General features: G+C 45.1%; 1 protein-coding gene across 2 annotated transcripts; it reads left to right on the forward strand.

The window, feature by feature from the left end:
• Positions 1 to 292: 292 nt before the first annotated feature.
• LOC125309392 (ankyrin repeat and SAM domain-containing protein 6-like) lies at positions 293 to 20,178 on the forward strand. Of its 2 annotated transcripts, none has more exons than XM_048266289.1 (16): positions 293 to 460; positions 4,482 to 5,038; positions 6,771 to 6,815; positions 11,577 to 11,781; positions 12,027 to 12,133; positions 12,477 to 12,625; positions 12,913 to 13,162; positions 13,591 to 13,640; positions 14,330 to 14,536; positions 14,831 to 15,002; positions 15,613 to 15,821; positions 16,139 to 16,325; positions 17,481 to 17,548; positions 18,475 to 18,591; positions 18,945 to 19,041; positions 19,588 to 20,178. In XM_048266289.1, exons 2-16 carry the CDS (start codon positions 4,570 to 4,572, stop codon positions 19,635 to 19,637), a joined length of 2,382 nt encoding a protein of 793 aa, XP_048122246.1. In that variant the 5' UTR covers positions 293 to 460; positions 4,482 to 4,569; the 3' UTR covers positions 19,638 to 20,178. The 2 variants fall into 2 exon arrangements, with proteins under 2 accessions (XP_048122246.1, XP_048122245.1); XM_048266288.1 differs by lacking the exon at positions 293 to 460 and adding an exon at positions 2,121 to 2,698.
• Positions 20,179 to 23,263: the final 3,085 nt, after the last annotated feature.

Consider the following 23,263-nt stretch of genomic DNA (forward strand, 5'->3'; position numbering starts at 1 on the left):
AAGCTACAATGAAAGCCATGGGCCCATCAAACAATCAAGTTATGTGTCACTGTTTGGTCAAAACTCTTTACCTAAATACAATTTCAATATTTGGAAGACTTTTGGCTGGTACAAACACATGGCATCAACAGCCTAAAACCCTGGTTGATTTCACAGAACACACAATGGCATGGACTCTGCTTGCACTATCACAACAGCAGCCGAGTTCCCCGACAGCCAAAACACACAGTCTGTCTCACAGGCTGGGTCCTGCACGCGTCACAGGTCGGAGATAAGCCACTAATCAAACCTAAAAACACCAGTCATACTGGACAGCTGGGAGCGGAGATAGAAGGCAACACAGGCCCAGAAAACAAGCAGACTATCTATCGTTATTCACTAAATCCTCCACATTTAATCAGTTCTTCAATATAATTTTTTTTTTTTGCTCATCTGTTATGGGTTGATTTGCTAATCTCAGGTAAGTGTAAACTACAATCCTTTTAAGTAGTGGCCATGTAAAATCCTGAAAGAGATTAGCTTCATATGATTAGGCTATAGTCAAAGTCAAAGTCAAAGTCAGCTTTATTGTCAATTTCTTCACATGTTCCAGACATACAAAGAGATCGAAATTACGTTTCTCACTATCCCACGGTGAAGACAAGACATATTTTACCAAATATTTGTATAGTGTGTCAGTTTGCCGTTTACTGTAACATAACAAAGATGCAGTCCAAATTCAATCCAATAAACCCAAGTACCAGTACTATTAGGCTTATTTCCTAGCCTATATTCCCCAGACTTATTGTTTTGTTTCACATTGTGAAGAGTCTGACAACTCACAATTGGGAAATCTTTCCAAACCCTAGCATCAGGGTCGACTTTGAAATCATAGCAACTGCAAACTGCTCTGTCTGTGACAAAAGCCTTAAATTCGTATATGCATACACCCATTTTGAGTATTTTGCCCGACATTGCACATTATCTACTTAGGAGATCATTGCTTACATACTTTAGCCTATAATCAAATGCCTGACCTCTTTAGAAAGCTTATACACTGTAGTTTATTGGACAACAATCAGAAAAACTGTGTGATGTACTGACACAGAGTTACAGAGGCTAGAATATTATTTTCTCATTCTCCCGGATAACAAGCATCCTGAACTGACCACATTTCAGCCCTCTAGGTCACTTGAGATAACTTAGAAACACAACTGAGCCCTAGCATCTGATCTTGTGAAGCTGTGTGCAAAAATAGATCAATATAGAATGAAAACTACTTACTTTAGACCATTATTTGCCACGGTCATGCGATTTGTAAAATGCTGGATACTCCCCATAGGACTTTTGGTTATCCAAAATGCATACTGACAATCAAATGCTTACTGCATATGAACCCATTTTATGTAGAAGCATAATCTTGGTCTCCAATGAAAGGTAACACATTGAAGTTTCAATATCAAAAATATTTAAATATATATATAAATAAATCTTTACAATTTCTATTTCAATTCAATTGGTGGACTGCATAACTAATATTGGATCAAATGGCATGAATTTTTCATTTCTATGGATTCTTGTGAATATTTCAAGACCCAATCTAGCATATTGCTAAAGAAGCCATCAGTACTCATTCTGCTTGACTTATTGGCTGCCTTTGACACAGTTAACCACATCCTTCTCTACTCTCAAACATGGCCATCTCGGGATCTGGTGTCCTGGTTTGAATACTACCTCACAGGGCGCTCGTTTAACGTAGAGTATCATGGCTTGGACAGTTGTCCGCACCTCACTAGCTCACCACAGGGACGTCCCCCAGGGTTCGGTGCTCTTTCTTCAACAATAACACCAAAAAGACGTCGACCACTCGTTGCTTGTTACTAAAACCTTAATGTTAAAAGGCCTAAAGTTGTCTAAAGTAATAACCAAGGCTCAATAAAATTCTCCAAATAGCTTCAGGGTTATGCAATCTCAACACATGACGAATGATTTGTGAGAAATCTCACCACAAAGTCAGATCTGCTGTCTAACGGAACGCCTTCTCCCTGCCCCCTGGATAGCAAAGGAAGTTTGCAGCCGTCGTCTCCTCTTACGTCTAGTTAACGCATGCGCTACATATTGTCGGGAAGACTTCAAGATTCCCTGGGGCGAGAGGAACACCGGTTGGAACTATGGCTTACTTTAACATAAGTTAATTTGTTGTGGAAAAGTTAGTTTGATACGGTTCTACAAATCAGAGAAGGAACAATATAATATTTTCATCAAGTCTCCACACCTTTGAATGCGAACGCAATGTCTTTTAACCATGAAACGCCGTTAAACATTGGGAATAGCGGTGAAAAACTTTTAATGTTAGGTCTTTGCTGGAGAAGACAGACTTCTCAGAGATGAATTTCGGTGTGCCAGCAAACGCTCTCCTGTTTCGTGCTTGCGATGAGGGCGACTACGAGAGCGCCAAGCGGATTCTTGAACCTGGGGCGAACGATTCGGGGACGCAGTGCCGAAGCCTGCGTTTGGATGCGGCGTCCGAGTGCAGTGTCGATACCACCCGGGGAGTCTCCCTCGTTCCCGTTGACTGCACAGACGAGGAGGGGAACACGGCCCTTCAGTTCTCCGCCGCCAGCGGACATGAGAATCTGGTCCGGTTCTTGCTCAGAAAGGGGGCTTCAGTGGACAGTCGAAATAACTACGGCTGGACGCCACTAATGCAAGCTGCGAGGTGTGGTACCACTTTCTTTACGCGGTTATTGGTTGAATGTGTACAGATGTTGGATGGGTGGATCCACAACCCAAAGCAAATTCTTCTCTCTCTTTACTTGTACAGACCAGGGAAACGCGTGCAACTGTGAAAATGTAGAAGTTTCAGGACTTGTTTTTCTTATTTTTGAGGAATAGTTGGTTTTGTGGAATGTTCATTGTAGTCATTTGTGGAGTATTGATTTTGTTTGGGAGGAGTCAGAATCCTACGCAATCAAATGACAGTTTCGCAGGCCACTCGACATCATCATCAAACCATAATGTGCTTTGAAAGTCTAAACCCTTCTTAAGTCTAAACACGGTTAGTCATGCAACGGCACGACATGATATTGGTTCATGTTCGTCTTTCGACTCCTTTGTGTTTGTTTTGAGGACAAAGTTAAAAACATCCTAGATATAGCCGAACTCCTTTATCAGTAGGCCTAGCCCAAACGTTACCAGTAAGAACAACACACATTCACACACATCATTGGTTGTTTTTGTCATTGATTTAATCAGACATTTTAAGTAAAGTTTAAGTTATCTTACTTATTATTTTATTGTGCTTTTTAAATGATTGACATAATATTATAGTCATCATGTCTAAAATTAAATTAGACATGATGTCTAGTCCTTAACAGTGAATGCCACAACCTTCCCAGGTTGCAAAATATAAGCACATATTAAGCACATTTGAGACCTAATTTTAGAGCTCTGAAGATATCAGGCCTCCTCTTCTCGTCGTCTGTATGAAAATATAAAAGCACAAAAAGATTATTTAGGGGTTCAGATGTACCCCCACAATTTGAACTGTTGAAAGTGTTTAAGCTCAATGATGACTTTCTACCCCCCAGAGTTCATAGCACTTCTCACGGCCATTTAAAACATACAAATGTGCTGATATCAACAGAAGGCTGTGGGTCTAGGCAGCTTTACAACAGCAGCATTGGCTTTGCGTAGGGAAGACAGAATAAACGTACCCCTTGAAGAGATGAAGGGGAGTTACTCTATTTGTCCTGAAGGAAATGTGTACTCTGCATTTAATGAGGGTAGTACACACACACACACACACACACACACACACACACACACACACACACACACACACACACACTAGGAGAAGTGAATTCACCAGGAACACACACACACACATATCCGGAGCTGTGAGCAGCTCTTGATCTGGCACCTGAGTTGGTAGGTTAGGTGTTTTGCTCGAGGCACCTCATCCATGGATGTGGATCTAGAAGAAAGCTGTTCACTCACTCCCCAGGCCCCATGCACATGTGTCCTACCAACAAGGGATGGAACATACCACCCTTCAGTTATAAGTCTGATTCCCTAACCAGTAGACCACAGATGCCCACGTGCCCCTTGGGCATAACCTACAGCTATACGTCTCCAGTTGAATCCCATCACAGTCATTATGGTGACAATACTAATAGTTTATCGCTCAAAATTAATCTCACATGAGGTTATATGTTATAAGAATTATGTCAGTGACTACAATTAAATGAGACTGAAATATTATAGCTGTAAAGAGGAACTTTGCGTTTTGTTTTATTTTATTTTTTTTCTCTCTGTTTTTCTGAAATTGCCCCCCAACCCCTCTTGTTTACCTGTGTATTTTGTTTACCTGTGTGCTTTGTTTACCTGTTTATTTTGTTTACCTGTGTGCTTTGTTTATCTGTTTATTTTGTTTACCTGCGTGCTTTGCTTACCTGTTTATTTTGTTTACCTGTGTGCTTTGTTTACCTGTGTGGTCCCAGGTTTGGTCACCTGACAGTGGCGCTCATCCTGTTGGAGCATGGGGCGGACGTCAACGCCCGCAACCGCGTGGGCGCCAGTGTCCTCAGCATGGCAGCGCGTGGAGGCCACTGCCACGTGGCCAAACTCCTTCTCGAGTCGGACGCCTTCGTGGACGACTATGACCACCTGGCCATCCCTGAGGCCCCCAGCGTGGACAGCGGCAGCGGCAGCGGCGGCAGCATCGGCGAGGGCGTGTCCGGCGAGGACTGGGGCAGGGAGTTCCTGGAGGTCACTCCGCTGCTGGTGGCGTGTCAGCTGGGCCAGGAGGCCATGGTGCGGCTGCTGCTGGAGTGGGGCGCCGACGCCAACTCCGCCCAGAAGTCCACGGGCTGGAGCGCCCTCATGCTGGCCACCGCCGCGGGCAAGGTGAGCGTGGCACAGCAGCTGGTGGAGAGGGGCGCTGACCCGGACCACCTCAACGCGCTGACCAAGACCGCCTTCGAGCTGGCGCTGCAGCTCAAGCAGAAGGAGGTGAAGAACTACCTGGACGCCATCACCACGGTCAGACCACAGTCAGGTATGTGAGGAGAAGGAGGAGGAGGAGGTGGAGGTGGTGGATGAGGAGGAGGAGGAGGAAGAGGAGGAGGAGGTCGTGGATGAGAAGAAGGAGGTGGGTGAGGAGGAGGTGGATGAGGAGGAGGAGGAAGAGGAGGAGGAGGAGGTCATGGATGAGAAGGAGGAGGTGGATGAGGAGGAGGAGAAGAAGGAGGAGGTGGCTGAGGAGGAGGAGGAAGAGGTGGTGGATGAGAAGGAGGAGGTGAATGAGGAGGAGGAGGTGGTTGAGGAGGAGGAAGAGGAGGAGGTGGATGAGGAGGAGGAGGAAGAGGAGGAGGAGGTGGATGAGGAGGAGGAGGTGGAGGAGGAAGAGGAGGAGATGGGTGAGGAAGAGGAGGAGGAGGTGGTGGATGAGAAGGAGGAGGTGGATGAGGAGGAGGAAGAGGAGGAGATGGATGAGGAAGATGAGATGGGTGAGGAAGAGGAGATAGATGAGGAGAAGCACTCGCCTGAAACAGCTTTAGCAGTAAATGAATAAGTCAGCCCATCAGCCGTCTGCAGGTGTGCTAGAGAGTGGCCAGGCTAACGTTGGCATCCAGGTGTGAAAATGGGCCAATTTAGAGCCTTGGTTGGCCTGCCTTACAAAACCTGGATTGATTACCCCACTTGTAAAAAGGAAGAAAAATGCCTGGGCTGTTTTTTGGCAATTTACTCCAGAAGGAGAGACAGTTAAGTGTGGTGAAAATTGCTGTGACAAAACCTGTTATTTGATCTTAGCAAAGAGAAGCTCAAGATGTTCAGGGTGGATCGGCACAGCCAATGCATAAATAGTGACAAGAGAGAGCAGTACTGGAAAACATTTAATACATATTTTATATATTTTAGAACGTAGTTCTTATCTACCAGATCAACATTATGAATGGTCAATAACCCAGCGTACAGACCTTTAACTACGCTGTAAGATTAGTGCCCCCCATCGGCTCATCCACTCAGCGGGGTGCCACGCCGTCTACTCAGTGGGGCGCACGGCCACTCTGAAGAACTTATAGGTTGTTCTGACCCGACCCACTAGGGAGGAATAGCTCTTTTGAGTTTGTGTGGAGGGTGCTGTTGGAGGTGTTTTAAGTATTCAGTATTAAATCTCTAAAAGTGTGTGGGGGTGCTGTTGGAGGTGTTTTAAGTATTCAGTATTAAATCTCTAAAAGTGTGTGGGGGTGATGCTGAGGTCTCTCTCACACACTCTCAGAACCCCAGCCAGGCCACTCACCTGATTTAGCCTGTGTGTGTTTTGGTTGAGGAGCCGATAGCATCTGCACGGAATGAAAGCATTAGTGGAAGTGCTATACTGTTATGAAGGCAAAGTATATCATCCTGAGCAGGACTATAACACCGTTGCTTCTACCATCAGGGCCTATTTGCCTTCCTGATGTGCTGAAAGCCACATGATATTTTTGCAGTCATACTTGTGTCTGGGGTGCTCTGTGGTTAACGGGAGACTTTTAAGTCTTGCTCAAGGGGTACGTTTATTCCAGTCTGGCCCAACGCAAAGCCAACGCTGCTGTTGTAAAGCTGCCTAGACCCACAGCCTTCTGTTGATATCAGCACATTTGTATGTTTTAAATGGCCGTGAGAAGTGCTATGAACTCTGGGGGGTAGGAAGTCAACATTGAGCTTAAACACTTTCAACAGTTCAAATTGTGGGGGTACATCTGAACCCCTAAATGATATTTTTGTGCTTTTATATTGTCATACAGACGACGAGAAGAGGAGGCCTGATATCTTCAGAGCTCTAAAATTAGGTGAGTGCCATTTTCTTCACGGCCATGTCTGTTATGTTACAGTTTTTGCCTTTTGCTTACACACTTTTTGCAGAATTTGGCTAAAAAAAAGTAAAAACTTTACACACAGCCAACTAAGACAAAGCACTTGGGGATAAACAACTCACATCTATGCCAAAATCAAACACTGCATTCAAAACTCAACAATCCTTTCTAAAAATTTAATTATTGCAACAAAACCATACACACATGTACCATTTGAATTACTCTTTCAGATCAAGCAACACACTGATTGTGCTTTATATAAAACACTGCAGTCTTTGTGTTTCTAATTTTATTGTCATTCATTTTCTCAGACTCTTCTGTGAAACTTAAAAGTAGAATATCTGCAGTAGTCCGCTGACATTTTTTGCAACAAAGGTTTTTACAAAAAACAAAGGTTCTTACAGAAATAAAGAAAAATAGAATCACAGTTATCAATGCAATACTGTAAGTAAATCTACTCTGAACAAATACAAAAATTGTACCAACAAAACAAAAATAAAAAGCGGGAAGGTGATGGGAGTTTTTTCTTGTATGTGTGTGTGTATACAGTATGTGTGTGTGTGTGTGTGTGTGTGTGTGTGCGGGGGGGGGCATTATGGATCCTGCCTTCTGTTTAGATCTGGCCACAAGTCCTCGTCAACATCACAGGCAATGTCCTCTCAGGATAGGCAACGGGGAAAATATCACCTTGTGTGCCATATGCACCCTTGAACTGACCCCACCTCAGTGTCTCTGCATTCCCCTTCCATTGCTTGCAAAAGTGGCATGCAGGTATGTTGGTGGTGATCATATACTTTTCATTGGCCCACTGAAAATAATTCTATGATCAGTTTTAGATATGGGGAGTAAAGGGCAAATACAGAACTGTACACGGTACTCCATGTAAAAGTGCACACCTGAACAGGTGCACCTGAACAGGTACTCCATGTAAAAGTGCACACCTGAACAGGTACTCCATGTAAAAGTACACACCTGAACAGGTACTCCATGTAAAAGTGCACACCTGAACAGGTACTCCATGTAAAAGTGCACACTGAACAGGTACTCCATGTAAAAGTGCACACCTGAACAGGTACTCAATGCACAAGTACACACTTGAACAGGTACTCAATGTAAAAGTACACACTTGAACAGGTACACAATAACTATCCTGAAGTCTATTTGTAGTGCTAAGACTCAGACTGATTGATCAGTTTTCTCTGTAAGTGTTTTCAGGTATGTGTGTGGGTACTAACCAATTACCAGATGTACTTGCATTTTGAATGGAAGTGTTTTCCCAATCATAACAGGAGATTTCATTTTTGAAAATGTGATGTAAGAACATCGTGTGTAGTGTTTTGCAATAAGTGCGTTGCAGAATTGCAAACAATGTGCAAAGCAGAGAATGTGCAAAGCAGAGAATGTGTTTAAGCTATGGTTACTCAGTGTTTCAGGTATGCTGCAAGAAGTTGAAGTATTGAGGTTTTGGTCTAAGCATTTATTTTTAGTGTGTAAGCAATGGGCAAAAATATCGATATGATATAATGCATATGGTCCATGAATTTGCAGTTGGCCATATATATTTCTTTTGATACGATATAACTCTAAGGGCTATTTTGGCGATCTAATGAATGGTCAGTGGCGAAAAGCTTAAACACATTTAGGGGTGTGTCCAGTGGTTTTGTTATCAAACGTCAGGGGCATTGTTTTAAAGGGGTTGTTCTTCTGTTTCTTAATCAGTCATGGGTGTGTTCTGGGCGTAACATCCTTTCAACCAATCAGAGTAACATCTGTCATTCCCTTTAACAGCAAGCAGCGCAACTTCAAACAGCGCATCGGTATTTTGCCAGTCAGTGGCGCATTTGAAGGAATCTGCTTGTATGCCAGACCGTGTATAGAACACAGGGATCATTCCACTAAACCTTGCTTTACTGAAACCTGTTTATGACTACATGCATTCTGCACTCGCCTATTATTTGAACCAAAAGGCAAAGTGAAACCATCATCACCGTGGCCTATTATTTGAACCGAAAGGCAAAGTGAAACCATCATCAGCGTGGAAACCATCATCACCGTGGTCTCATAGGCAAAACAGTTCTACACAGTTATTTACTTTGCTACTGATTGACAAGAGGTTACAATCGAAAACGTAGCCTGAAAAAAGCAACCCTTACCCCAATAATGTTCAAATGACTGAATACAAATCCTAAGGCTATTTATCCTGCAGAGGAGTTGTTTGGGACTGCTTGCTAAGGGCTGCTTACATCTCATGACGGTGCATCTTCAGCTGTTCTTTACATGCGCCTTTCGCTATAGACCAGGTTTGTCTTGGTCAGTGGCGTAATGATTTTTAGAGGGTGTAAGATAGCGATTTTTGGATCATGTGCCAGACCACACATTTTGCCACAACCCTGGACGCAAGGCTTAATAAAAGTGAAGCGCATGGCGCAAAATCGGCCACTGACTGGGTGTGAGATAAGAATAAGCTTTGTGGTGCGTTTCTGATTGTGGTGCGTTTCTGTTTCCAAATAGAGCCCATATGGTCCATACATTTGCAATTGGCCATATATATTATTATATATATTTCTTTTGTTTTTATTTTGTTTTGTTTTCCTTCTTCTGCTTCCCAGTCTTTAACTGCATCCATGTCTGTTTCCTATACATAGCTGTGTGCCGCGGTGTTTGAACATCATTATTGAAATGAATCTTAAAGGGACACCAGGCAAGCCTGATGCTTTTTCTCTACGAAACTCCCCCTCGCTCGGTCTGAAGCTCTTTTCCTTTTCTTTGCGTCTTCCGTCAAGGGTTTTCGCTGCTTCTTCGCCGGCTCTGCCATTATACACACGTTTGCAACAATCTCTAGCGTTTCGTTAGCCTGTCTCTGTGCTGTAAACTGATCCTGCTTCGGTCGGCGGGTAGGATACACCGAACTTGCAAGTGGGATATTCTTCCTACAGGCAGTAGGGGCGGGCGAGAGAGCCTTCATTTGCCCCGTAATAAGTCATTTAACCATATACCGACTTACGAAGATGATTAATTAACACGAAAACGTTGCCTGGTGTCCCTTTAAAGGAGAGAGCTTAGCATGCAGAGTTTTTCTCAGTAGTTGTTCTTACCTTGCTGGCCTACCTGCCTGCCTCTGTGTCTCTGTCGTGCGTTGGATAAAAGTTTCTGAAATAAGGGATAACGGCCGCCGAGGTGTCCTGTTATACGGAAATAATGGACGAGGGCGAGGGGCAAAGAACTCCCCGACACGCAGCGGAGGTCTCCGCCTCCGCCTGAGTCCCTAGCTCACTAGTTCAGCTTGTTGTACAACTTTCGTTGGCCCTATAACAGCAATAGCATGGACAGTTAGATAGATAGATAGATAGATAGATACATAGATAGATAGATAGATAGATAGATAGATAGATAGATAGATACTTTATTGATCCCCAGGGGAAATTCAAGAAAGTTAGCTTGTTTACAGTTGATTCCATTGTTGCAAAGCCTGCCTCCAGGCTCAACTGCTGTCCTACTATCGTTGTTATAGTTACCATTCATAAGCATTGATATGGAACGGCGATTAAACTTTTTTTACCAGATCTACTTCATAAGTGTCCCGTTATTATGACCGTTGCGCTACCTAGCGTAGCGTAGGTTTAGTCAGTTTTTTTTTTTTTTTTTCGATGGCCAAATTTGCGTCAAGGATTCCCGGGACACTGAAAGACCGAAACACGAAACTTGTTGGGCATGTAGCCCCACAAGGATAGCATGGAACCATCGTTTTTCGTTTTGATCTGTAGCCTCCCTGCTGGACTGGACCCCCCGAAAGGAGGGTAGGGCGGACACAGTTTTCTGTGAATATCTCGAGAACTGTAGGGTTTAGGAGGACCACCTATTTTTTGTATGTTGATCTTAAGGGGGCATGTCATCCCATTCCATAACCACTCATTTCATGCGTTACACACATAAACACACACACACACACACACACAAAGACACGTAAACACACACACACTACACATGCACACACACATACATGCACACACACGCACACAAACACATAAACAAACATGCACCCATACAAACACACCTACATACAAACACAAGCACATAAACACACACACACACACACACAAAGACACGTAAACACACACACACTACACATGCACACACACATACATGCACACACACGCACACAAACACATAAACAAACATGCACCCATACAAACACACCTACATACAAACACAAGCACACACACACATACACACACACACACACACAAAACACACATACACAAAAACAACCACATACTCTCTGCACACACTCAATTACAAACACACAAAAAAGGAACAAAGTAGGAAATGAACACAATTTGACAAGCATGACTTATTTTTGTGGAAAAAATGTGCTGGACTGGGTGGCGGTCATATTTTGTACCACTCTGCGGTACATCTAGTTCAGAATTAAAAGCCCCCCCGCCAGGCCCCGGCCGTGGTGCGACTGGCTGGGGCACCTGCACCGTACGCCTGCGACCCGGGTTCGTTTCCCGCCCCGTGGTCCTTTCCGGATCCCACCCCCAACTCTCTCTCCCGTTCGCTTCCTGTCATTCTCCACTGCCCTGTCAAGTAAAAAGGCATAAAAAGGGCAAAATAAATAAATAAATAAATAAATAAAAAAAAGCCACCCCGCCAGCAACTCAGAAAAGAGTGATAATATGTGTGAATGTCTCAGGTAAAGTGCAGATGCTAAATGAATACGTGTGAATGGCTCAGGTAACGCGCAGCTGGTGCGGGAGATCCTGGACGAGGAGCCGGCGCAGGTGAACGTGGCCAACGCTGACGGGGCGTCCTCGCTCATGCTGGCGGCGGTGAGCGGTCACCTGGAGATGGTGCAGCTGCTGGTGGACCACAGCGCCGATATGGACAAACAGGACACTGTGCACGGCTGGACAGCACTCATGCAGGCCACTTACCATGGGTACAGTACACACACACACACACACACACACACACACACACACACCACACAGGTGTATGATTACAGTGGTAGTACAGACATCACACACAGCTGGACATCACATATGCAGGCCATTTGAATGTAAGTGGGTAAATTACACACACACACACACACATACTGTATATGCATGAACAAACACACACAGAGAATTGTAGTGCTGACAGACAAGAAGGGATTCATAAAAAGCCTGTGTGTTTGGCCCACAGTAATAAGGACGTGGTGAAGTACCTTCTGGGCCAGGGAGCGGATGTAAACCTGAGAGCCAAGAACGGATACACCGCCTTTGACCTGGTCATGCTACTAAACGACCCTGGTAAGAATGATACACCGCCTTCAACCTCGTTATGATACTAAACGACCCTGGTAAGAATGATAAATTTGACCTGGTCATGCTACTAAATGACCCTGGTAAGAATGATACACCGCCTTCAACCTCGTTATGATACTAAACGACCCTGGTAAAAATGATACACCGCCTTCAACCTCGTTATGCTACTAAACGACCCTGGTAAGAATGATACATTTGACCTGGTCATGCTACTAAACGACCCTGGTGAGAATTATAGATACCTGCTATATGAATGTGCTTATTTTTTCTCATCTCTCTCTCTCTCTCTCTCTCTCTCTCTCTCTCTCTCTCATTCGCTCTCTTTCAGACACAGAGCTGGTGCGTCTGCTGGCGTCTGTGTGTATGCAGGTGGATAAGGAGAAGCTGAAGCAGCAGAGGAAGACACCCCTCCTGCGCTCCAAGAGCCGCCAGTCTCTCAACATGCCCCTCCCCCCAGATGACAGGGGGGGCCTCAAGGTGAGACCGCCGCCCGAGTCCTTTTAGGCAAGTCCCTCCACTCGGCGGCCATATTGCAACGCATTTTGGACACTTATCAGGCTTCTATTTCGGGCAGAACTGCGTGCTTCACAACCTGGCTACTAAACTATTTATTTACTTGAAATAAAGTAGTACAAATTATTACTAATACTTGTTTATTAGAAAATTGCTGATGGATTAATTCTTTACTAATACTTGATTATTAGGAAATTGCTGATGGATTAATTCTTTGCCGTGGTGTTTTGTGTCTGTCTCGTGATGTGCAGTCCTGGTGGAACCGCATGTCCAATCGCTTCCGCCATTTGAAACTGACCCACACCCTGAGACACGGCCTCTCCACCAATCGGCTGACTCCATTCTCCGATGAGCCCGAGCCTTCACTGGACAGAACCATGAAGGCGGACTGGAAGAGAAGCAACGCTCCTGCCACAGGCCCCAATGGAGCTGTAGCGACCTCTAGTGGACAACCCACGCAAGACATCAGTACTGCATGGGCACCAAAGAGCAGAGATACTGGTAAAAACAAACGATTGACCAGTACAAACCAAACCTGGCCATTGTGCAAAGAACGTATGAAGAGTTTGGCTCTAAGACGCTATATCCTCCATTTAAGCAAATGTTCCTAAATACTTTTTTTACATTTTGTTTTCCAGGTAATTTCAGTGCAACTGTAATTTGGTTATTGCTGTACAGTAGGTGTTTTAGAGTGACTACGATCACTGTTATGTATTTGCTGTAGGTATTGGAGTGACTACGATCACTGTTATGTATTTGCTGTAGGTATTGGAGTGACTACGATCACTGTTATGTATTTACTGTAGGTATTGGAGTGACTACGATCACTGTTATGTATTTGCTGTAGGTATTGGGGTGACTACGATCATTGTTATGTATTTGCTGTAGGTATTGGGGTGACTACGATCATTGTTATGTATTTGCTGTAGGTATTGGAAGAACTGGCTCTGAAAAAGACGACATTCTCATCACAACAATGGTAACCTCGTATCCCTGAATGATACATAATTGATAAGCACACGATGCACACATTAATAATGTTACTGTTAAATTCATAATGATATTGTTACTATTATATGTATTTTTAACATTTTTAAAGATATGACATTTTGATTTGTCATCTCCCAGAACATTTATTCCATAATAAGTAGACAGAGGGTTTTGTTTGTATTGAACTGTTTGTATTTAAAGGGACACCAGGCAACGTTTTCATGTTAATTACTCATCTTCCTAAGTCGGTATATGGTTAAATGACTCATTACAGGGCGAATGAAGACTCTCTCGCCCGCCCCTACTGCCTGTAGGAAGAATATCCCGCTTGCAAGTTCAGTGTATCGTACCCGCCGACCAAAGCATGATCAGTTTACATCCTGCATCCACAGCACAGAGGCAGGCTAATGAAGCGCTAGCGATTGTTGCAAACGTGTGTATAATGGCAGAGCTAGTGAAGAAGCAGCGAAAACCCTTGACGGAAGATGCAAAGAAAAAGAAAAGAGCTTCAGACCGAGCGTGGGGGAGTTTCGTAGAGAAAAAGCATCAGGCTTGCCTGGTGTCCCTTTAAATGTAGACCTCTACTGTACATTTACTGATGATACATTAACACTTTTACTGAATGTAATGTTCCGTTTCTAAAGCCTGAGTGTCTGTTTGTGTGTGTGACATGGCCAGTTGAGGAACGGTGCACCACTCACCCAGCTGCCCAATGACAAGCTGAAGGCGGTGATCCCGCCCTTCCTGCCCCCCTCCAACTTTGAGCCGTGGAACTCTGACCGCTCGCGCCTGCTGAAGGAGGGCAAGACGGCCGAGCCCTCACGACTGTCCATGCCACAGAGGCCCAGCAAGGCCAACTTCAACAGTAGCGGCAACTCTGACATCGTCAGTGCACTCTTTCGTTGTGTGTGTGTGTGTGTGTGTGTTTATCTGTTTTTAGGCTATTTTGTTGATTATTATTTTTGTTTTTGTTTGCGTCTGAGTGTGTTGTCTATTGTATGCATATCTGTCTGTTTTTGTTTGATATGTGTGACAAACAATGTGTGTTATGTTGTTTGTGTGTGTGTTTGTTTTTTTGTGTGTGTGTGTGTGTGTGTGTGTGTGTGTGTGTGTGTGTGTGTGTTTGTGTGTGTGTGTGTGTGTGTGTGTGTGTGTGTGTGTGACGTGTGTGTATCTCAGACGTCCATTAGCCGTGTGGTGAGCAGCAGACCCAGTAGGTTCCCCAGCATTGGCAAAGGCCCCTCCTCCTCCCCCTCCAACTCTGGGAACTACAACTCCCCTCACTCCTCAGGAGGCTCCAACGGGGTCGCAGGGGTCAACCGACACACCTCCGACTCTCACAACCGCTCAGGTGACAACCACACATGTACAGATTCTGTTTGGTCACTGCCATTATGGTGTCTAAAAAAACATAACCAAAAAAACATAACCAAAATTATAACCATTACCACTCAACTCAGCATTAAAGCATTTTAAATTATGACCAAGAATTCAACATTAATTGATATTTTGGTAAGACTTTACCTTTAGGTATCTACATAAGAGTGACATGACACTGTCATAACCCTAACCTTAACCCTAACTCTAACTTGTCATGACAAAAACCGAATGACACTTAATTACAGAAGGGTTATGTCATAAATGTTTATGACTTGTCTATAATGTTTATGACACATTCATGACCGTGTCATGTCTCTCTTATGTCGATACCTTCAAGTAAAGTGTAACCGATATTTTTAAGGATCCTTCATTTTTAATTGCAGCCATATAAGCAAATTGAAAATGTAGGCTTTTGATGCATTGACACCTTGAACGCAATGTTGTGTAGTACTTTCAGTTACACGTTGTACAGAACATCTAGGAACTATTACACAACTGGAAATAAAACTGATGTCCTCATATACTTGTTGTACAGTCAGTGGAAGACAGATTATGAGTGCCATTTCCTCTTCCCACCACAGGGGGCAGTGGTGCGGACAGTGTGCTCTCCCAGATCGCTGCCCACCGGAGGAGAGCTGCAGGGCTGCAGGACGCCAAGGCCACTGCCCCGGAGACGCCATGCCCCACCCCACTACCTGTGCTGCACTCCGCACCCACCCTCCCCGAGATCAGCCTGCCCGACATCCACAGCACCCATCACCTGATCGGAGGAGACCTACAGACCCGCCGGGTACGATGAAAAAGAGGAGGAGGAGGAGGATGACTTCATCATCATGAAACAATATTTTATATTGTTTCATGATGTTTCATTATATTGTGATGTGGTGGTTGGTGACCAATGGCATGACCTCACCAATCACCAGCACACTGATTAAAAGTGTCCATGTAAACGTGGCTATTGTGCCACAGTCTACATGTAGTGATGTGACTTTGTGCTAAAAAGTCTTTGAACAGGATGATCACCATGTAAAAGGGTGAAGCTGATTTCCTCCGTAAGGAAATTGTTTTTATAGCTCAGCTGGTTGCTGGTGTGCCATTCCCCTGCAGAAGGTGGACCTGAAGAAGCGTCCTCAGTCGGGCAACTCGTCCACCTCCAAGAGCACGTCCCCCACGCTGACGCCATCCCCCTCCCCGACCCCCAAGCCTCCAGGGGGCGACTCCCTGTCCTCCGCCTCCTCCCACCCGCGCTCCAAGAGCAGCGGAGGCTCCAGCAGCGGCACCATCACAGACGAGGGTGAGTCTCCTACGCCACACCACGCCACACCACCCCACGCCACGCCACACCACACCACCCCACACCACGCCACACCACACCACCCCACACCACACCGCAGCATACAACATGACACCATACTACACCATACAGCACCATTACAGACGAGGGTGAGTCTCCTACGCCACGCCACGCCACGCCACACCACGCCCGCCACACCACCCCACACCATACCACACCACACCACACCGCAGCATACAACACGACACCATACTACACCATACAGCACCATTACAGACGAGGGTGAGTCTCCTACGCCACACCACGCCACACCACCCCACACCACTCCACACCACACCACGCCACACCACACCGCAGCATACAACACGACACCATACAGCACCATTACAGACGAGGGTGAGTCTCCTACGCCACACCACACCACCCCACCCCACACCGCAGCATACAACACGACACCATACTACACCATACAGCACCATTACAGACGAGGGTGAGTCTCCTACGTCACACCACGCCACACCACGCCACACCATACAACACCACAACCATGCCACGCAACGCCACACAACAACACGCCGCACCACACCATACAACACCACACCACACCATACAACACCACACCACGCAACACCACACCACACCATACAACACCACACCACGCAACACCACACCACACCACGCAACACCACATCACTCCTCGTAGTAACCGTAGTAACCAGAGACTTATGGGAGGATTTGGTGACCCAATGTAATCTATGATGAATGATCTAAAAGCACATTATTGGATAGTTATTTACGATGGATGTGATAAACTCCTAGAATCCCCATGTACATCCCTGTCAGAAGCACTCAGGAGGACAGCACTGCTGCCAGAACGGAAAAGCCTTTCATGGAGTTACAAGTGTCAGTGATTAAGTTCCCTCACAAGATTAGTTGGCAGAGCATGGCTATGTGCCAGAGTGCCATCTCAGAGATGAGAAATGCGTTGTTCATTCCCAAGGAGATCTGACTGTCATGGAAACAGACACATGAAAGTAGAATAAGTAAGCTTCCTGTAGTACTGTATACTGTAAAGAACATGGGAGTGCATAGGAGTCTGTGCAAGTTAGCAAAGCGTGATGTGAATTATGAATGTGGTTTTCTCTCTCTGAACAGATGAGTTGACGGGCATTTTGAAGAAGCTCTCCCTGGAGAAGTATCAGCCCATATTTGAGGAGCAAGAGGTATGATCAGTGACGGACCGGGATTAAAAAACGGCCCTGGCATTTTCACCAACCAGCGGCCCACACAGGAACGCGCGTGCATGTGCCCGCAACACACAGATAGAACTTCACATGCACGGAAATAACACACACGTTTGTAGCCCCATTGGTGATGAACTCTAATATGCATAAAGACTGAACCAAGAACATGGATATATCAATGCACAACTCCAAAAAAATGAATGCAATATGAAAATGAAAAAAGAATAGCCTAGAATAGTTCATCAGAACAGCTGGCTCCGATTTGGCCTCCGAGGCTCTTCATCATGTAAACTCCTCACCTGTGTGCTGTGGGAGGCAGGAGTCACACAGCTCTTGTTGGGGTAACAGATGATTGCTCTCGGCTAACTGTATGGTTTATCATAGACATATTTGAATCTGAACAACAGCACAAGCTCAAGCCAGGTCGGCCTTGTGTGATCTGTGTTGGTGCAAAGCCACAGATATACTGGTTAGCACTCTGGACTTGTAACCGGAGGGTTGCCGGTTCGAGCCCCGACCAGTGGGCTGCGGCTGAAGTGCCCTTGAGCAAGGCACCTAACCCCTCACTGTGCCGGGATTAGTGTGTGCTTCACCTCACTGTGTGTTCACTGTGTGCTGTTTGTGTTTCACTAATTCACCGATTGGGTTAAATGCAGAGACCAAATTTCCCTCACGGGATCAAAAAAGTATATATACTTATACTTATACTATAAACGTTTTAATGTGGTTAATGGATTATGCATTGAATGTGTGGTATTTTTTAGCAAAGCATTTCACTACTTTGCATGGACAGACGCTGTATCCATCATAGCTGGATGATATCTACACATTGTTTAGTGTGTCTTTTCCATTAGACATAATTGGTCCATAATTGGTCATTTATCTCCTTTGCTTCATGACTACAGGTGGACATGGAGGCCTTCTTGACCCTGACGGACGGGGATCTGAAGGAGCTGGGTATCAAGACGGACGGCCCCCGGCAGCAGATCTTGGCCGCCATCTCGGAGCTCAACGCTGGGAAGGTGGGGCCTGTTTGGCAATTAACGGAACTGCTCTGGGCCATGTGAAAACTTGTGGTAGTGCAGTGTTATGAAATGAACTCTCAAAAAGAATAGTTTTCATCTGTTGATAAGGTGTGGCCTTGGTGCACTAGAATACACACACTACACATGTGCATACAGTATATTAGTGTTTATAAAAATCTGAATAATATACCCTTTCCAGAGTTCTTCTGGCTCATCAGAGCCATGTTGCAATACCTTGAATAACAATGCCGTGTTATCCAGCTCAAATCATCCATAATCATAAATAATAAAGCCGTTATGACGTGGCTCTGTGGCAGTGGATTGGGCTGATGAATGAGCTGTTCTTACAGGGGAGGGAACGGCAGATCTTACAGGAAACCATCCACAACTTTCAGTCATCGTTTGGGAGCAGTGCCAGCAACCCTCGACCGCCAGGCTACCCTCGATGTGAGTTCTCTCTCTCTCACACACACACACACCGCCAGGCTACCCTCGCTGTGAATTTTCTCTCTCTCTCTCTCTTTCTCTTGCTCCACACACACACACACACACCGCCAGGCTACCCTCGCTGTGAATTCTCTCTCTCTCTCTCTCTTGCTCCACACAAGCAGTGAATATTGATATTAAGATTAGATAGAAATGAATAAGTGAAGAAATACATGTCTGGCGCCATGCTGGGGAGGGGCCTTCCTGGACGGTGAATTAGGAAGTCTCTTCTCTGTCCAGAAGATAGTAATACACGCCAGATCAACAGCACATGTATGTTGCATCAGCTACTGAATACAGTTTTGAACCTTTAGTTGACTTACACTTACACTTTACATTTAAAAACACACCAAACCTTCGTCCTCCTTTTAGTGTATTTGTGTTGAGTGGGGTGTGTTAGCATATGTGTGGTTGAGGTGTGTTAGCATATGCTAATATGCTATATGGTTTTAACATGCTCACCTTCCCCTACATGTTCTTCTACTTCCTCCTATTCTGTTTTCTCAGCTCCAACCGGCTGGACCCGGCACCAGGTACGCACTCCCAACAAGAGGTAGCGTTGGCAGCCAATCACAGATGGACTTTTCCCATCGAGGGCCTCTGAAGTCATGTTGAAGTCATGTGACCCGACTCTACGGGTTCTTATTGGTGGACGAGGTTCTCTTAGACGCCAGTGTCCCAGAGCACCTGAGTGTGTGTGAGGACATTGCAGCTCAGCACTTATCTGCCCCCCTGTCCCCCAACCAACTCAAGGGGTCTCCGCTGCGGCCGAGGAGGGCAGGACGTGAGGTAGAGGGCGTGGTCAAGGGTAACACCCCCCCTCCCCAGTTTACGGTCACCAGGACAGAGCACCTTCAATAGAGTCATGTGGCATGTTTCTGTTGAGGGGCACAAGAGGACATGGTTGTCCTTACATGTAATGGACACCAGGTGGCGACAGAGGGCTTGCAAAAGATGCCACAGGAGGCAGAAAGGTCATTTTAGGTTTTCTCCTGTAAAGTATCATATGGTCAGTGCCATATGGGCAGGAATGCTTCGAGGGTCATTGAGAGGGACGCAGAGTGCAAGCCATGGGCGAGAGACACAGGAGAGAAGAGGGGAGAGGAGAGAACAAGAAAGGAGGAGAGAGGAGAGAACAGGAGAGAAGAGAGGAGAGGAAACAAGAGAAGAGAGAACAGGAGAGGAGAGAACAAGAGAGGAGGAGAGAGGAGAAGATAGGGGAGGAGAGAAGAGAACAGGAGAGAAGAGAGGAGAGAACAAAAGAGGAATGAGGAGAGGAGAAGAGAGAAGTGGAGAGGAGAGCAGAAGTGGTGCTTTTATAAGAGAAATATGAAATATTGTGGAAAGAGACCTCAGCTTGTGTTATTCTTATGTGCTTGGTAGAAAAGAGTGTGTGTGTGTGATAGTACTATTGTAATGTATTGATGAATGACAAACATAATAATGTCAGATTTATTAAGCATTCTTGAATAAAAATACTTCTCTCAACCATCTCAAGCAATTTGTAAAGTGTTTGCCCCCCCACACACACACACATAAACACACATGCAGTCGCACACATACAAACTCACACTCATACAATGACTCATACACATGCACAAACAACCTTTTTCAGTCACTCTCAGAGACAGACAGGTTTTCTCCCATCTCCCGAGGCGATCTGTGTAGGAGTTTCCCCTCTGGCTCTGATAAGTGACTCAGAGGGACCAACCACATATCTTCAGCATCAACATGTTGAATGGAGGAACAGCATAATGTCTTTGAAATATCACGCAGCCACACGAAAATCCCCCGAGCCGACATGTCTAGCACCTCTCAGGCTGCTGGCTCTTGCTGAGGGGCAGGAGACACAGGGCCTATGAGCTCATTGTTCCTCTGGAGCCGCAAACTTCTTTTGATTTGTAGCTGTGGAGCTCCTTCCTCTCGCTAGTTGCTAGGGCATGGGCTGAGGAGGTAATCTACTCAAAGCTGAGTCATGCCCCTTCCCTGATGGATGCAGTCAGGAACCCTGAATGGCCACTAGAGGGAGTCGATCCACCTTCAGAGCCATCAGCACATTGTCTTGTCCATGATGCAAAGGTGTTCTATCACAGTAATTTCAGTAGGTTTCTTAAAATCTCATGCGTCTTAAGATTGCATATGATGCAGATATGGGTTGGGTCATAACTCTTCTTCTGTTCACTATTGGAGAGGACCTATTTTGAGGATTCATGACTTCATATGATTTACATCTAATGGGATAAGACGGCAAACTGAGAATTATGTGTTTTGTCATCTCAACAGGGGCCATGGATACAGAGGGTTCCTATTGTCATCTCAACAGTGGCCATAAATACAGAGGGTCCTTATTGCTCACCATATGTTGTTCATTATTAAACAGTAAATCTGTGCTTGGTATTGAGTAATGACACAAAACAACAAATCACACAAAGATGTAAGAAAGTTTTATGTGATCGTCCATAGAGAGATTAGTTGTGACATTCAGAATTTACTATTTCTGACTTGTCGATAAACAACCATAAAACATAAAATAACTAGTTTGCTTTTTGTTGCACAGTAGCATTCTCCAATGAAAGCCATATTATGTTGAGTTTCTAATGAGGATTGTGTTTTATAAATTCCTTGTTTACACAAACATTTACTGCCGCAAAGGCAAAATATTTAATAAATGGCCTTCATCTTCTCATCTCACATGGTCAGTGAAGTTGAATGATATCACATCAGGATGGTTATGTTTGTAAGGACATCTGAGTAGCTATCAATCATTCATTTTTTTTTATTGACGAGAATGATGCCTGTTGATTTTGTGTTTCCAGTGTGGTGTTATAGAGGAAGGAGGGAAAGGGTTTGGATTGAGCAAATAGGCAGATGAGAAGTTTAGAAGGTCGTTGACCCAAATCACCAACTGAAGTTTCACCATTTTATAATCAACTCTATAACAATATACGGTCTTAATGCCTCAAAACAAGCAGTGGAGAGACTTTACTCTGCTGTTGTTTACTCAGGCAGTAGTATCAGCTGGCTGAGCTGTAAATCTGAATTGGCATTATCAGACTAAGAGGGGTATAAAAGGCATCATGGATCCTGCGTCTGTCAGATTAACTCATCATATGGTTTTATTATTATGCAATCATCTCTCTCCGCCAGGACGTTGTTCTAGAAGTGATGATGCACCGTTTCCTTAGTCAGGCTCAGCGTTGCTAAGGTGACCTCCCCATCTCAGGGTCCTTAGTCAGGCTCAGCGTTGCTAAGGTGACCTCCCTATCTCAGGGTTTCTGGAGTCCTCCTCACAGCCTGACAGGACCCGTCACCCTCCTCCTACCTCCTGTCCTCTGGGTGAACCCTGTGATGTGGTGGCACCGTGTGTGGCGTGGTGGCACCGTGTGCCAGTTTAACCCAGTCCACCAGCATGTCCTAGTGTGCATTTCATCAGCTGGCCCTGGACAGAGCAGTGGACAGGACTGGACAGAGCAGTCAACCTTCGGCTGTTGTAGTATGTGATTCCTACAGTGTAAAAAAAATATACTAACGTCTTAGAAACATAAAATTATTGAAATAGATTAAGAAAGCCACCGCTATGGTGATTTCTAACGGTAGATTGATTTGTTTAAATCCAGTGAAATTGCTGCCTTGGCAACGCTACGTCATGGCTTCGGTACTCTATCGGTCTCTGACAGATGACGTAACAGTATAATCATCCGCCATTTTGCAGGTATACTGAGGTAGTAGCTGAGGAACGTTAACGTGAGCTTGTAGTTTGTAGTTTTAGTGTCGTGGAAAATGGTTCGGTCGTGTTGCGTAAAAGGATGCAACAATAAATAAACGGAAAAGGTGAGAAAATTCATCATGGGGCGAGATTTTTCAAGTTTCCCACCTGGAAAAATAGCCAAGGACCGCAAGTTGCGGATATTACAAAAAGGCGTCGGATGGCCTGGGTTGCGGCGGTGAGGCGAAAGGACATCACTTTCGACAAGATATCTCCCTTCATGACTGTTTGTTCCCGGCATTTTCATAAAGGTATGTTTTCAAGTAATTTAACTGATTTTATTGTTTGTCTATGTTCTTAAGCACTAGCTAACGTGTATGTTGTCTTTGTGTTGCGTGTAGCACTAGATGTTTGCTAGGCAAGCTGGCAATGTTAACGCTAACTTCACACAGGGCAGCAGACAGCTAGCTAAGTCTG

The sequence above is a fragment of the Alosa alosa genome, chromosome 16 (assembly GCF_017589495.1).
Source record: "Alosa alosa isolate M-15738 ecotype Scorff River chromosome 16, AALO_Geno_1.1, whole genome shotgun sequence".
In the NCBI taxonomy this organism is placed as follows: Eukaryota; Metazoa; Chordata; class Actinopteri; order Clupeiformes; family Clupeidae; genus Alosa; species Alosa alosa.